This window comes from Harmonia axyridis, chromosome 6 (genome assembly GCF_914767665.1).
Source record: "Harmonia axyridis chromosome 6, icHarAxyr1.1, whole genome shotgun sequence".
In the NCBI taxonomy this organism is placed as follows: Eukaryota; Metazoa; Arthropoda; class Insecta; order Coleoptera; family Coccinellidae; genus Harmonia; species Harmonia axyridis.
Genome location: NC_059506.1, coordinates 16,527,453 through 16,541,827, shown reverse-complemented (window position 1 = coordinate 16,541,827; position 14,375 = coordinate 16,527,453). Strand labels below are relative to the sequence as shown.

Below are 14,375 nucleotides of genomic sequence, written 5' to 3'. Positions count from 1 at the left end.
CACCGAATATTACAAACATCATTGTGTATGTTGCAAATTCCAGCTGTTGGATTCAGTCCACACAAAGTCGTGGGACGGATAGCTGATTTTCAGGTATAATTGGTGGCTGGCGTTTGCGTAATTTCCTTTAATTTTTCTTCCCGTGATCCTATTTCCTCCTTTATCGTGGCCTTCCCATCTGTGGTAAGTCTTCCTTACAGGCCCAAGGAAGTGAAGGGTTTACTTGTTTTCCTTGCAACCCTTTAATTTTCTTCAGATTCTTTGAGAAAGTATCAGTATGCCTCAGATTTGTCCTGTCTGTTCTAATATTACTGAAGGCGCTGGTCCGACGCATCAGTGCTCTGTATGTAGAAAACTTTTTCATTTAAGATTCGTTAATTTATCGGAAACGGAGGTCGATTATATGAGGGATTCTAACACTAAATGGCGGTGCCTCACTTGTGATTCTCGTGAACGAACTCTTCGTGGCAAGTCTCAGGGAGATCAATCAATCACTATGGAGCATTTTACGCTCCTTATGCAGCAAATAACGACAATTGCGGAAGAAGTCAAATCCATAAGAGATAACCAGGCTGTGTTGGTTGAGGAACTCGCAAAGTGCCGTACTACACCAGGGAACCATTCTTCTGTTCTGTCTGAGCATAGGAATGAGATCGATGAATGCCATGCTAAAATAGCTGCGCAAGATGATCGTCAGTCAAGTCTTAGCAGACATTTGAGAAAGTCCAGCAGGAAGTCAATGTTTTGGGAAGCTCTTCTCCTCGTGGGGGACCGCAGTCTGTCATATCGTCGTTTAATTTGATCCTAAATAATGTTCCGAAAAATTCGTCCATGGAGGGTGATAATCGGAAGGCATCGTATATTTTGCGCTCAATTGGGGAAATGTGTCTGTTCAAACGATTAGAACAAAACGTCTGGGTAGGATTTCGAATTCGAGGACAAGAGTCACGCTCCAGAGTGCTATGGATGTGATGTCTTTGCTGGGGAATAGGAAAAAATTACTGAACAATGAAACTTATAAACGTGTTACTGTCACGAATGATAAAACACCAATCCAACTTGTCGAACTGCAGTGCCTACGGAAGGAGCTCAAAACCAGAGAGGCGAAAAGTGGAAGAGACATAACTATCAAGTATAAAAAGGCATTCCATCTATCGATACTTGAGTTGCTTCATTAAAAAACTAGCCCTTACAGTGAATGAGTGGAAATTTATTTACACCAATGGTCAATCCCTTCAAAGCTCAAAACTTTCTGAATTTTTGGTCTTCGTACAGTCGTATAAACCCTTTATCATTTTCATTTCCGAATTCTGGCTCCAACCCTCTGTAGCAGACTCTGTTGTTAATATTTCAAATTACCAGCTTTATAGAGCTGACAGTACTACCACAAAAGGACATGGACGAGTTTGCATTTATTGAGGGAAATTTCCTTTTTTTTTCTACAATCTCTGCCCATCGCGTTGATGTTTCTGGAATTGATAACATCTTCGTTGATATCATGTTTGGTAGTCTCCAGTTAACTATAGGCTGTGTTTGACAGTATATTTTCTGCCCATTTGGCCTCCCTATCTAGAGAGAAAAAGAATCTGCTTATTGTAATAAGCAGATTCTATTTCTCTCTAGATGAAGTCTCCTGTAGGAGACTTCAACCTTCCTAACATCGATTGGCCTCTTGGCGGCTGCCTGCCTATCTGATCGCCTTCATATTTTTATGCAGAGATAGTCCTTGATTCGAGTCTTGTTCAGCTTGTGACCGGCCCCACTAGATTCCGAGCCGATCAGAATTCATCTCTGTTGGATTTGATATTGGTTAATGATGAAGACCTTATCTCAGATATCAACTGTTTACCCCCATTTGGAAAATCTGACCATTTAACACTTGAATCAAAAATTCAGTTTACTACATCGAAGAAGACCAACATTGTCAGGAGAATGATTAAGTCCATCGATTGTGATTCAAGTTTGAATAATATTCCTAAAATTGAAGAAATAATGTTGCGCGGTTGTGAACATATCCAGCCCCATTTTTTCTGAAGATATTTTCTGAATGTTTTATTATTTTGTCTTAAAGTTCATTAGCCAATATAAATGGAAAATATGAAGAAACTAGTGTGTAGTGAAGCAACGGTTATTTGAATAATATGTATTTCGGCAAAGTATTATTGTTTTCAATTCATAATAATCATTCTTCTTAAATGTTATTTTAAAATTTTTTTAATTATGTATAATCCATTCACCAGGTCAGAGGGGTGCTCAGCTTAAATATGAAGATATTTTCCAACCTTTTATTAAATTCCTATTATTTGGATTTGTTTCTAAATATCAAAAATATTCAGTAATACTGAGAAAAAAATTATGTTCATTTTTCATCATATTTTTTTCCTCAATAAATATCACAAGTATTCACGAAATACTTCTGGTTACCTACATTTGAAAGGAATGTTTTAGAGGGCGCAGCCTACCCTTAAATAGGGATCAACTGATGAACCATAGAATAGAGCGCTGACATCACGTGCGTCTAAAAATAAATTTTAGGCGGGAAGACTCGACGACAATGTTTTTATTATCAATTATCGTGGAAAGATGCGATAATTGCGATCCTTATTTCATCAACTTTCTGTATTTTGATTAGGGCACTAATATAGCTGTGATTGATTAATAGGTACTGACATGTTAGTTTGAATTATGGATCCTATTAGTTTTTCTGGAGACGACGATAATATAATTGAATTCCAAAAAAATACCTTGCAATTCGAAAAGGAACAAGAAGAGAGATGGACATCATTTTTTTCAAAACATTCAGTTGATATGGACTTGGAGTCTATTCCATCTGTTGGTATATATGAAGTCCGAAATGACTTCGATTCAAAAAGCGATGAGAACTCCTCAGTTGACCAATCTGACGAAATAATTGAATGCAAAAACAATGTAGAAGTAGCAAATGTGAGTAAAAATAATAGAAAAAAAGGGTTTCCTAAAAAAGTACCTACAGTCATAAGGGTAAATGATGAAAAAACTGATTCCTTACTTGAGCAGTCTGAAGAAATAATTAAATCAGAAAGTCATGAAGTACTTGAAAATATTGAAACCATCAAGAAAAATAAACTACCTAAAATAGTTCCTAAAAATAAAATAATAGGGTCAGATATATTATCAGTCAATGCAATTGAAAAAAGCAATACAAACTTTATTGTCGAACAATCGAAAAGAATCATTGAAACTGAAAGCAATGACGGAGAAAATGTAGGAAAAAAGAACAATAAAAAGGAGGTCTGTCAAATGATATCTACAGTTACAAATAGTTATTCTAAAGGATGTGGATATCAATTAAAATTATCAGATAATATGTCACAAATAGTAATCCAAAAAGTGCTGGTAAATTTTATTGAAGGTGAATTGAAAAGTAGATTAGGATATTATTTTGTTTTCTTATATAGCTCTTGCATACAAAGAGACAAAAATCAGGGCCTATGGAGAGATGTATTTGTGAAGGAGCTTATTAAGGTGGGAAAAAAAGTGAATAACAAGGACATTCTTACATACATACAAAGAATTTTTGATCCTGCTAAACCTATAAATTCTAAAGCTCTTATTGATACAGTAGAAAATAAATATAAAAGTGAACTAAGATCATATTTTGAAAGAGCATATGATAGTGATCATTCTTCTGATGAGGAAATTTGGAATAAGATACATTTGGAATGGAATAGATTGAATAAAAATATTCCTGAAAAATGTCTTTGTATATATCATAGACAACTATTTGGGTATGTATTGCTAAACTACTACTATATACAGGGTGTGTCAATAGTATAAGTACTTGATCGGTCGCTAACTCCTGTAAAATTTGGTCTGGGAGAATGATTCCAATTTTGACTAATTCAACATCAGTCAGCGCATAAGCTTGAATTATTTTTGAGCCTACAGGCTGGTCTGAAAGTTGTGAAACACAATACGTCCCTGGTTTTTCAAATGGCAATGCCAAATTTCAATATCATACTCATGATCTCTAGGAAATTCTGATTTCAAAATACCCCACTTGTATCATTTATGTGTGGTACTTTTTGATGTAGGCTACTTTTTTTTGAAAAATTTCATGATCATAATGGTTTAAACTAAAGATCTTGAAAACCCTTCAAGATAATTGTTTTGAATTCCCAAAAAAATTTTCAAGTCTTCTGCAAATTTACAGATCAGTCTACATGAGGTCCAAAAGCCACTGCAATTTTTGAAAAATGACCTTTGAAGAATTTCAATACCTAAGTCCATTTTTTCATGCGCCCAATTTTTTTTCCTTTCGGATAGCCTAGTGAGCTGTCTTCTTTTTATTGTCTAGATGTGTCTAAGATGAATAATTGAATAATTTTCAAATTGCTTCGCATTTCATGTTTCTTCCTGGGGGTAGTAGTATACTTTTCACACATACAATTTCACAGGGATAAGATTACTTAATATCTACTAGTAATATCAATGAAATATAAGCGAAATCAAAGAAATCATCAAAATAATTGAAAACATGCATTTTGAGAAAATGAAAATAAGATCTCGTCAAATAATAGAACATAGTCTGAATTCTCTTATATTTTTCAAAATGACTGCATATTTTCATCTGAAAAAATCTCATCAATATTTATCGCTCAAATGATCTGTTCAGATGTCTGCAAACTTTTTTAATAATTTCAATATGATTGTGAAAAAAGTTTGCTAACATCTGAGCAGATCATATGAGAGATGAATATTGAATTTTTAAAGTTTGTGTTGTCAACTCTTTGCTATGATGCTGATGTACTTATTCTAATTGTGGGTATTTATTTTATTCCTAATAAGAATTGATTTTGGTGGTTTTCAATTAAATTTTCATGTGTTATATTCATGTTCATTGGCATTTATTTGAAATAATCATTTAATAATGAATTTTATAGTGTACAATCAAATGTTTGTGATTCAATCTCAAAATTTGTAAAAGGTTTATTTTAACAGTCTGGCAACGACAATTTCCTTCATTCGCTGACATCTTGCCATTGATAAAATAAAAAAAATAAACTCCTATATTTCTTGACATCTTAGTCTGTATTCTCCATTTTGAATGATATCTCGAGATTATTTACATTTATTATTCAAGGAGAATATGGTTAATCAAAATGAATAACTTTCTTCATAATATCTACTTGAAGCTATAACAAAAATCATTCTGCAAAACTCAGGAAATACTTAATTTTTTTGATGAACCAAATGACCTCAAAAGTTGAAACTGATAAGTTTGTACATACAATAAAATATTCGATTTTTTTTTTCAGTCCTATTTCAATCATTAATTCTTAATTTTTATTGATGTTGTAATGGATGCTTATAAATGTTGAAAGAGTAATACAAACACATTTATCTGAAGCAAGTGATGAAAATTGAAAACGACTTCTTCCTAGTGAAGATCATATAATGAAGAAAGACAGTTGAAGGCCTAAACTGTTTTATAATGTTTACTTGGGTCCATCAAGTGGAGTTGAGTATATTCAATATCAATATCAAATATATCAAATATGGAACTTATGTTTATTTTGTAAAAATTCAGTGTATAATGTCTCATTTTTTTATGTTTTCCTAATAAAACTTCATTTTTTAATTATTATTTCCAATAGAAAATCCTTTGAAATCATTGAAAAAAATTGAATTTATAAATTTATATCTTACTCAATATTTCGAAAACCATAATAATATTTGAGAAGCATTATTGAAGAAGAAAAATCAAACACTACGTTAACAAAAAAATTTATTTTTTATTTTCAGAGATGACTAATGAATCTTGGAGTTTGGTACATCCATTAGTACGTTAAATATTCATTTATATTTTTTATTTATTCAACATTAGCAAGAATTACAATTACAAGGATTCATAAAAAAAAAAGAAGAAATTTACAATTGATAATGAACATAAACTATCAGATAAAACTCTTAAATATCAACAATATCACATAAAATAAACAACTCAGTAATTTCTACATAGGTACAAATATTCTTTCTTTAAAACAACTTGGGAAATGTTGAAAATGTCAATAAAGAAATGTGCTAGTCATAAAACCACATGGTTCTAAAAAAAATGGAGTTATTACATTATCTCAGTGAACACGAACAAGAAACACGTATATTTCGAATACTCTGTGGCAGACTGTGTTTTCTAATAGTTGTGATGATGATAGTGATCAAATTGTTTGTGAGTTATGAATAGTAAGATCTGATTGATAGATTCTACTAACTGCTTCATTAAAATTCTCTGGGGTCATCGAAATTTCAACAATTAATTATTATTATGACCATTCATTTTAAGATATTTGTTCATTTTTCTATAATTATACTTATGCGCATACTATTGCGACTGAACGTGCGTCGCGGCTCCCCACCGAATATTACAAACATCATTGTGTATGTTGCAAATTCCAGCTGTTGGATTCAGTCCACACAAAGTCGTGGGACGGATAGCTGATTTTCAGGTATAATTGGTGGCTGGCGTTTGCGTAATTTCCTTTAATTTTTCTTCCCGTGATCCTATTTCCTCCTTTATCGTGGCCTTCCCATCTGTGGTAAGTCTTCCTTACAGGCCCAAGGAAGTGAAGGGTTTACTTGTTTTCCTTGCAACCCTTTAATTTTCTTCAGATTCTTTGAGAAAGTATCAGTATGCCTCAGATTTGTCCTGTCTGTTCTAATATTACTGAAGGCGCTGGTCCGACGCATCAGTGCTCTGTATGTAGAAAACTTTTTCATTTAAGATTCGTTAATTTATCGGAAACGGAGGTCGATTATATGAGGGATTCTAACACTAAATGGCGGTGCCTCACTTGTGATTCTCGTGAACGAACTCTTCGTGGCAAGTCTCAGGGAGATCAATCAATCACTATGGAGCATTTTACGCTCCTTATGCAGCAAATAACGACAATTGCGGAAGAAGTCAAATCCATAAGAGATAACCAGGCTGTGTTGGTTGAGGAACTCGCAAAGTGCCGTACTACACCAGGGAACCATTCTTCTGTTCTGTCTGAGCATAGGAATGAGATCGATGAATGCCATGCTAAAATAGCTGCGCAAGATGATCGTCAGTCAAGTCTTAGCAGACATTTGAGAAAGTCCAGCAGGAAGTCAATGTTTTGGGAAGCTCTTCTCCTCGTGGGGGACCGCAGTCTGTCATATCGTCGTTTAATTTGATCCTAAATAATGTTCCGAAAAATTCGTCCATGGAGGGTGATAATCGGAAGGCATCGTATATTTTGCGCTCAATTGGGGAAATGTGTCTGTTCAAACGATTAGAACAAAACGTCTGGGTAGGATTTCGAATTCGAGGACAAGAGTCACGCTCCAGAGTGCTATGGATGTGATGTCTTTGCTGGGGAATAGGAAAAAATTACTGAACAATGAAACTTATAAACGTGTTACTGTCACGAATGATAAAACACCAATCCAACTTGTCGAACTGCAGTGCCTACGGAAGGAGCTCAAAACCAGAGAGGCGAAAAGTGGAAGAGACATAACTATCAAGTATAAAAAGGCATTCCATCTATCGATACTTGAGTTGCTTCATTAAAAAACTAGCCCTTACAGTGAATGAGTGGAAATTTATTTACACCAATGGTCAATCCCTTCAAAGCTCAAAACTTTCTGAATTTTTGGTCTTCGTACAGTCGTATAAACCCTTTATCATTTTCATTTCCGAATTCTGGCTCCAACCCTCTGTAGCAGACTCTGTTGTTAATATTTCAAATTACCAGCTTTATAGAGCTGACAGTACTACCACAAAAGGACATGGACGAGTTTGCATTTATTGAGGGAAATTTCCTTTTTTTTTCTACAATCTCTGCCCATCGCGTTGATGTTTCTGGAATTGATAACATCTTCGTTGATATCATGTTTGGTAGTCTCCAGTTAACTATAGGCTGTGTTTGACAGTATATTTTCTGCCCATTTGGCCTCCCTATCTAGAGAGAAAAAGAATCTGCTTATTGTAATAAGCAGATTCTATTTCTCTCTAGATGAAGTCTCCTGTAGGAGACTTCAACCTTCCTAACATCGATTGGCCTCTTGGCGGCTGCCTGCCTATCTGATCGCCTTCATATTTTTATGCAGAGATAGTCCTTGATTCGAGTCTTGTTCAGCTTGTGACCGGCCCCACTAGATTCCGAGCCGATCAGAATTCATCTCTGTTGGATTTGATATTGGTTAATGATGAAGACCTTATCTCAGATATCAACTGTTTACCCCCATTTGGAAAATCTGACCATTTAACACTTGAATCAAAAATTCAGTTTACTACATCGAAGAAGACCAACATTGTCAGGAGAATGATTAAGTCCATCGATTGTGATTCAAGTTTGAATAATATTCCTAAAATTGAAGAAATAATGTTGCGCGGTTGTGAACATATCCAGCCCCATTTTTTCTGAAGATATTTTCTGAATGTTTTATTATTTTGTCTTAAAGTTCATTAGCCAATATAAATGGAAAATATGAAGAAACTAGTGTGTAGTGAAGCAACGGTTATTTGAATAATATGTATTTCGGCAAAGTATTATTGTTTTCAATTCATAATAATCATTCTTCTTAAATGTTATTTTAAAATTTTTTTAATTATGTATAATCCATTCACCAGGTCAGAGGGGTGCTCAGCTTAAATATGAAGATATTTTCCAACCTTTTATTAAATTCCTATTATTTGGATTTGTTTCTAAATATCAAAAATATTCAGTAATACTGAGAAAAAAATTATGTTCATTTTTCATCATATTTTTTTCCTCAATAAATATCACAAGTATTCACGAAATACTTCTGGTTACCTACATTTGAAAGGAATGTTTTAGAGGGCGCAGCCTACCCTTAAATAGGGATCAACTGATGAACCATAGAATAGAGCGCTGACATCACGTGCGTCTAAAAATAAATTTTAGGCGGGAAGACTCGACGACAATGTTTTTATTATCAATTATCGTGGAAAGATGCGATAATTGCGATCCTTATTTCATCAACTTTCTGTATTTTGATTAGGGCACTAATATAGCTGTGATTGATTAATAGGTACTGACATGTTAGTTTGAATTATGGATCCTATTAGTTTTTCTGGAGACGACGATAATATAATTGAATTCCAAAAAAATACCTTGCAATTCGAAAAGGAACAAGAAGAGAGATGGACATCATTTTTTTCAAAACATTCAGTTGATATGGACTTGGAGTCTATTCCATCTGTTGGTATATATGAAGTCCGAAATGACTTCGATTCAAAAAGCGATGAGAACTCCTCAGTTGACCAATCTGACGAAATAATTGAATGCAAAAACAATGTAGAAGTAGCAAATGTGAGTAAAAATAATAGAAAAAAAGGGTTTCCTAAAAAAGTACCTACAGTCATAAGGGTAAATGATGAAAAAACTGATTCCTTACTTGAGCAGTCTGAAGAAATAATTAAATCAGAAAGTCATGAAGTACTTGAAAATATTGAAACCATCAAGAAAAATAAACTACCTAAAATAGTTCCTAAAAATAAAATAATAGGGTCAGATATATTATCAGTCAATGCAATTGAAAAAAGCAATACAAACTTTATTGTCGAACAATCGAAAAGAATCATTGAAACTGAAAGCAATGACGGAGAAAATGTAGGAAAAAAGAACAATAAAAAGGAGGTCTGTCAAATGATATCTACAGTTACAAATAGTTATTCTAAAGGATGTGGATATCAATTAAAATTATCAGATAATATGTCACAAATAGTAATCCAAAAAGTGCTGGTAAATTTTATTGAAGGTGAATTGAAAAGTAGATTAGGATATTATTTTGTTTTCTTATATAGCTCTTGCATACAAAGAGACAAAAATCAGGGCCTATGGAGAGATGTATTTGTGAAGGAGCTTATTAAGGTGGGAAAAAAAGTGAATAACAAGGACATTCTTACATACATACAAAGAATTTTTGATCCTGCTAAACCTATAAATTCTAAAGCTCTTATTGATACAGTAGAAAATAAATATAAAAGTGAACTAAGATCATATTTTGAAAGAGCATATGATAGTGATCATTCTTCTGATGAGGAAATTTGGAATAAGATACATTTGGAATGGAATAGATTGAATAAAAATATTCCTGAAAAATGTCTTTGTATATATCATAGACAACTATTTGGGTATGTATTGCTAAACTACTACTATATACAGGGTGTGTCAATAGTATAAGTACTTGATCGGTCGCTAACTCCTGTAAAATTTGGTCTGGGAGAATGATTCCAATTTTGACTAATTCAACATCAGTCAGCGCATAAGCTTGAATTATTTTTGAGCCTACAGGCTGGTCTGAAAGTTGTGAAACACAATACGTCCCTGGTTTTTCAAATGGCAATGCCAAATTTCAATATCATACTCATGATCTCTAGGAAATTCTGATTTCAAAATACCCCACTTGTATCATTTATGTGTGGTACTTTTTGATGTAGGCTACTTTTTTTTGAAAAATTTCATGATCATAATGGTTTAAACTAAAGATCTTGAAAACCCTTCAAGATAATTGTTTTGAATTCCCAAAAAAATTTTCAAGTCTTCTGCAAATTTACAGATCAGTCTACATGAGGTCCAAAAGCCACTGCAATTTTTGAAAAATGACCTTTGAAGAATTTCAATACCTAAGTCCATTTTTTCATGCGCCCAATTTTTTTTCCTTTCGGATAGCCTAGTGAGCTGTCTTCTTTTTATTGTCTAGATGTGCCTAAGATGAATAATTGAATAATTTTCAAATTGCTTCGCATTTCATGTTTCTTCCTGGGGGTAGTAGTATACTTTTCACACATACAATTTCACAGGGATAAGATTACTTAATATCTACTAGTAATATCAATGAAATATAAGCGAAATCAAAGAAATCATCAAAATAATTGAAAACATGCATTTTGAGAAAATGAAATTAAGATCTCGTCAAATAATAGAACATAGTCTGAATTCTCTTATATTTTTCAAAATGACTGCATATTTTCATCTGAAAAAATCTCATCAATATTTATCGCTCAAATGATCTGTTCAGATGTCTGCAAACTTTTTTAATAATTTCAATATGATTGTGAAAAAAGTTTGCTAACATCTGAGCAGATCATATGAGAGATGAATATTGAATTTTTAAAGTTTGTGTTGTCAACTCTTTGCTATGATGCTGATGTACTTATTCTAATTGTGGGTATTTATTTTATTCCTAATAAGAATTGATTTTGGTGGTTTTCAATTAAATTTTCATGTGTTATATTCATGTTCATTGGCATTTATTTGAAATAATCATTTAATAATGAATTTTATAGTGTACAATCAAATGTTTGTGATTCAATCTCAAAATTTGTTTTGTAATCAATAAAAGGTTTATTTTAACAGTCTGGCAACGACAATTTCCTTCATTCGCTGACATCTTGCCATTGATAAAATAAAAAAAATAAACTCCTATATTTCTTGACATCTTAGTCTGTATTCTCTATTTTGAATGATATCTCGAGATTATTTACATTTATTATTCAAGGAGAATATGGTTAATCAAAATGAATAACTTTCTTCATAATATCTACTTGAAGCTATAACAAAAATCATTCTGCAAAACTCAGGAAATACTTAATTTTTTTGATGAACCAAATGACCTCAAAAGTTGAAACTGATAAGTTTGTACATACAATAAAATATTCGATTTTTTTTTTCAGTCCTATTTCAATCATTAATTCTTAATTTTTATTGATGTTGTAATGGATGCTTATAAATGTTGAAAGAGTAATACAAACACATTTATCTGAAGCAAGTGATGAAAATTGAAAACGACTTCTTCCTAGTGAAGATCATATAATGAAGAAAGACAGTTGAAGGCCTAAACTGTTTTATAATGTTTACTTGGGTCCATCAAGTGGAGTTGAGTATATTCAATATCAATATCAAATATATCAAATATGGAACTTATGTTTATTTTGTAAAAATTCAGTGTATAATGTCTCATTTTTTTATGTTTTCCTAATAAAACTTCATTTTTTAATTATTATTTCCAATAGAAAATCCTTTGAAATCATTGAAAAAAATTGAATTTATAAATTTATATCTTACTCAATATTTCGAAAACCATAATAATATTTGAGAAGCATTATTGAAGAAGAAAAATCAAACACTACGTTAACAAAAAAATTTATTTTTTATTTTCAGAGATGACTAATGAATCTTGGAGTTTGGTACATCCATTAGTACGTTAAATATTCATTTATATTTTTTATTTATTCAACATTAGCAAGAATTACAATTACAAGGATTCATAAAAAAAAAAAGAAGAAATTTACAATTGATAATGAACATAAACTATCAGATAAAACTCTTAAATATCAACAATATCACATAAAATAAACAACTCAGTAATTTCTACATAGGTACAAATATTCTTTCTTTAAAACAACTTGGGAAATGTTGAAAATGTCAATAAAGAAATGTGCTAGTCATAAAACCGCATGGTTCTAAAAAAAATGGAGTTATTACATTATCTCAGTGAACACGAACAAGAAACACGTATATTTCGAATACTCTGTGGCAGACTGTGTTTTCTAATAGTTGTGATGATGATAGTGATCAAATTGTTTGTGAGTTATGAATAGTAAGATCTGATTGATAGATTCTACTAACTGCTTCATTAAAATTCTCTGGGGTCATCGAAATTTCAACAATTAATTATTATTATGACCATTCATTTTAAGATATTTGTTCATTTTTTTATAATTATACTTATGCGCATACTATTGCGACTGAACGTGCGTCGCGGCTCCCCACCGAATATTACAAACATCATTGTGTATGTTGCGAATTCCAGCTGTTGGATTCAGTCCACACAAAGTCGTGGGACGGATTGCTGATTTTCAGGTATAATTGGTGGCTGGCGTTTGCGTAATTTCCTTTAATTTTTCTTCCCGTGATCCTATTTCCTCCTTTATCGTGGCCTTCCCATCTGTGGTAAGTCTTCCTTACAGGCCCAAGGAAGTGAAGGGTTTACTTGTTTTCCTTGCAACCCTTTAATTTTCTTCAGATTCTTTGAGAAAGTATTAGTATGCCTCAGATTTGTCCTGTCTGTTCTAATATTACTGAAGGCGCTGGTCCGACGCATCAGTGCTCTGTATGTAGAAAACTTTTTCATTTAAGATTCGTTAATTTATCGGAAACGGAGGTCGATTATATGAGGGATTCTAACACTAAATGGCGGTGCCTCACTTGTGATTCTCGTGAACGAACTCTTCGTGGCAAGTCTCAGGGAGATAAATCAATCACTATGGAGCATTTTACGCTCCTTATGCAGCAAATAACGACAATTGCGGAAGAAGTCAAATCCATAAGAGATAACCAGGCTGTGTTGGTTGAGGAACTCGCAAAGTGCCGTACTACACCAGGGAACCATTCTTCTGTTCTGTCTGAGCATAGGAATGAGATCGATGAATGCCATGCTAAAATAGCTGCGCAAGATGATCGTCAGTCAAGTCTTAGCAGACATTTTGAGAAAGTCCAGCAGGAAGTCAATGTTTTGGGAAGCTCTTCTCCTCGTGGGGGACCGCAGTCTGTCATATCGTCGTTTAATTTGATCCTAAATAATGTTCCGAAAAATTCGTCCGTGGAAGGTGGTAATCGGAAGGCATCGTATATTTTGCGCTCAATTGGGGAAATGTGTCTGTTCAAACGATTAGAACAAAACGTCTGGGTAGGATTTCGAATTCGAGGACAAGAGTCACTCTACAGAGTGCTATGGATGTGATGTCTTTGCTGGGGAATAAGAAAAAATTACTGAACAATGAAACTTATAAACGTGTTGCTGTCACGAATGATAAAACACCAATCCAACTTGCCGAAATGCAGTGCCTACGGAAGGAGCTCAAAACCAGAGAGGCGAAAAGTGAAAGAGACATAACTATCAAGTATAAAAAGGCATTCCATCTATCGATACTTGAGTTGCTTCATTAAAAAACTAGCCCTTACAGTGAATGAGTGGAAATTTATTTACACCAATGGTCAATCCCTTCAAAGCTCAAAACTTTCTGAATTTTTGGTCTTCGTACAGTCGTATAAACCCTTTATCATTTTCATTTCCGAATTCTGGCTCCAACCCTCTGTAGCAGACTCTGTTGTTAATATTTCAAATTACCAGCTTTATAGAGCTGACAGTACTACCACAAAAGGACATGGACGAGTTTGCATTTATTGAGGGAAATTTCCTTTTTTTTTCTACAATCTCTGCCCATCGCGTTGATGTTTCTGGAATTGATAACATCTTCGTTGATATCATGTTTGGTAGTTTCCAGTTAACTATAGGCTGTGTTTATCGTCCGAGAGCCAGCCAATTTGACAGTATATTTTCTGCCC

At 33.2% G+C, this 14,375-nt stretch overlaps 2 protein-coding genes across 2 annotated transcripts; both read left to right on the top strand.

Moving 5' to 3' along the window:
- The first annotated feature begins 2,449 nt into the window (after positions 1-2,449).
- LOC123681949 lies at positions 2,450-5,620 on the top strand. The gene is made up of 2 exons (XM_045620334.1): positions 2,450-3,767; positions 5,298-5,620. The coding sequence occupies exons 1-2, from the start codon at positions 2,686-2,688 to the stop codon at positions 5,320-5,322; spliced, it is 1,107 nt and encodes a 368-aa protein (XP_045476290.1). The 5' UTR covers positions 2,450-2,685; the 3' UTR covers positions 5,323-5,620.
- A 3,221-nt stretch (positions 5,621-8,841) lies between these two features.
- LOC123681950 lies at positions 8,842-12,024 on the top strand. Its single transcript, XM_045620335.1, has 2 exons — positions 8,842-10,159; positions 11,702-12,024. Exons 1-2 carry the CDS (start codon positions 9,078-9,080, stop codon positions 11,724-11,726), a joined length of 1,107 nt encoding a protein of 368 aa, XP_045476291.1. The 5' UTR covers positions 8,842-9,077; the 3' UTR covers positions 11,727-12,024.
- The last annotated feature ends 2,351 nt before the right edge of the window (positions 12,025-14,375 follow it).

What these genes read in the sequence shown, in the direction of transcription:
- LOC123681949 (XM_045620334.1), top strand. Translation starts at nt 2,686, where the DNA reads ATGGATCCTATTAGTTTTTCTGGAGACGACGATAATATAATTGAATTC. An exon ending in TATCATAGACAACTATTTGG is followed by an intron (nt 3,768 to 5,297) that starts GTATGTATTGCT and finishes TTTTTTTTTCAG; the next exon opens with TCCTATTTCAATCATTAATT.
- LOC123681950 (XM_045620335.1), top strand. Translation starts at nt 9,078, where the DNA reads ATGGATCCTATTAGTTTTTCTGGAGACGACGATAATATAATTGAATTC. An exon ending in TATCATAGACAACTATTTGG is followed by an intron (nt 10,160 to 11,701) that starts GTATGTATTGCT and finishes TTTTTTTTTCAG; the next exon opens with TCCTATTTCAATCATTAATT.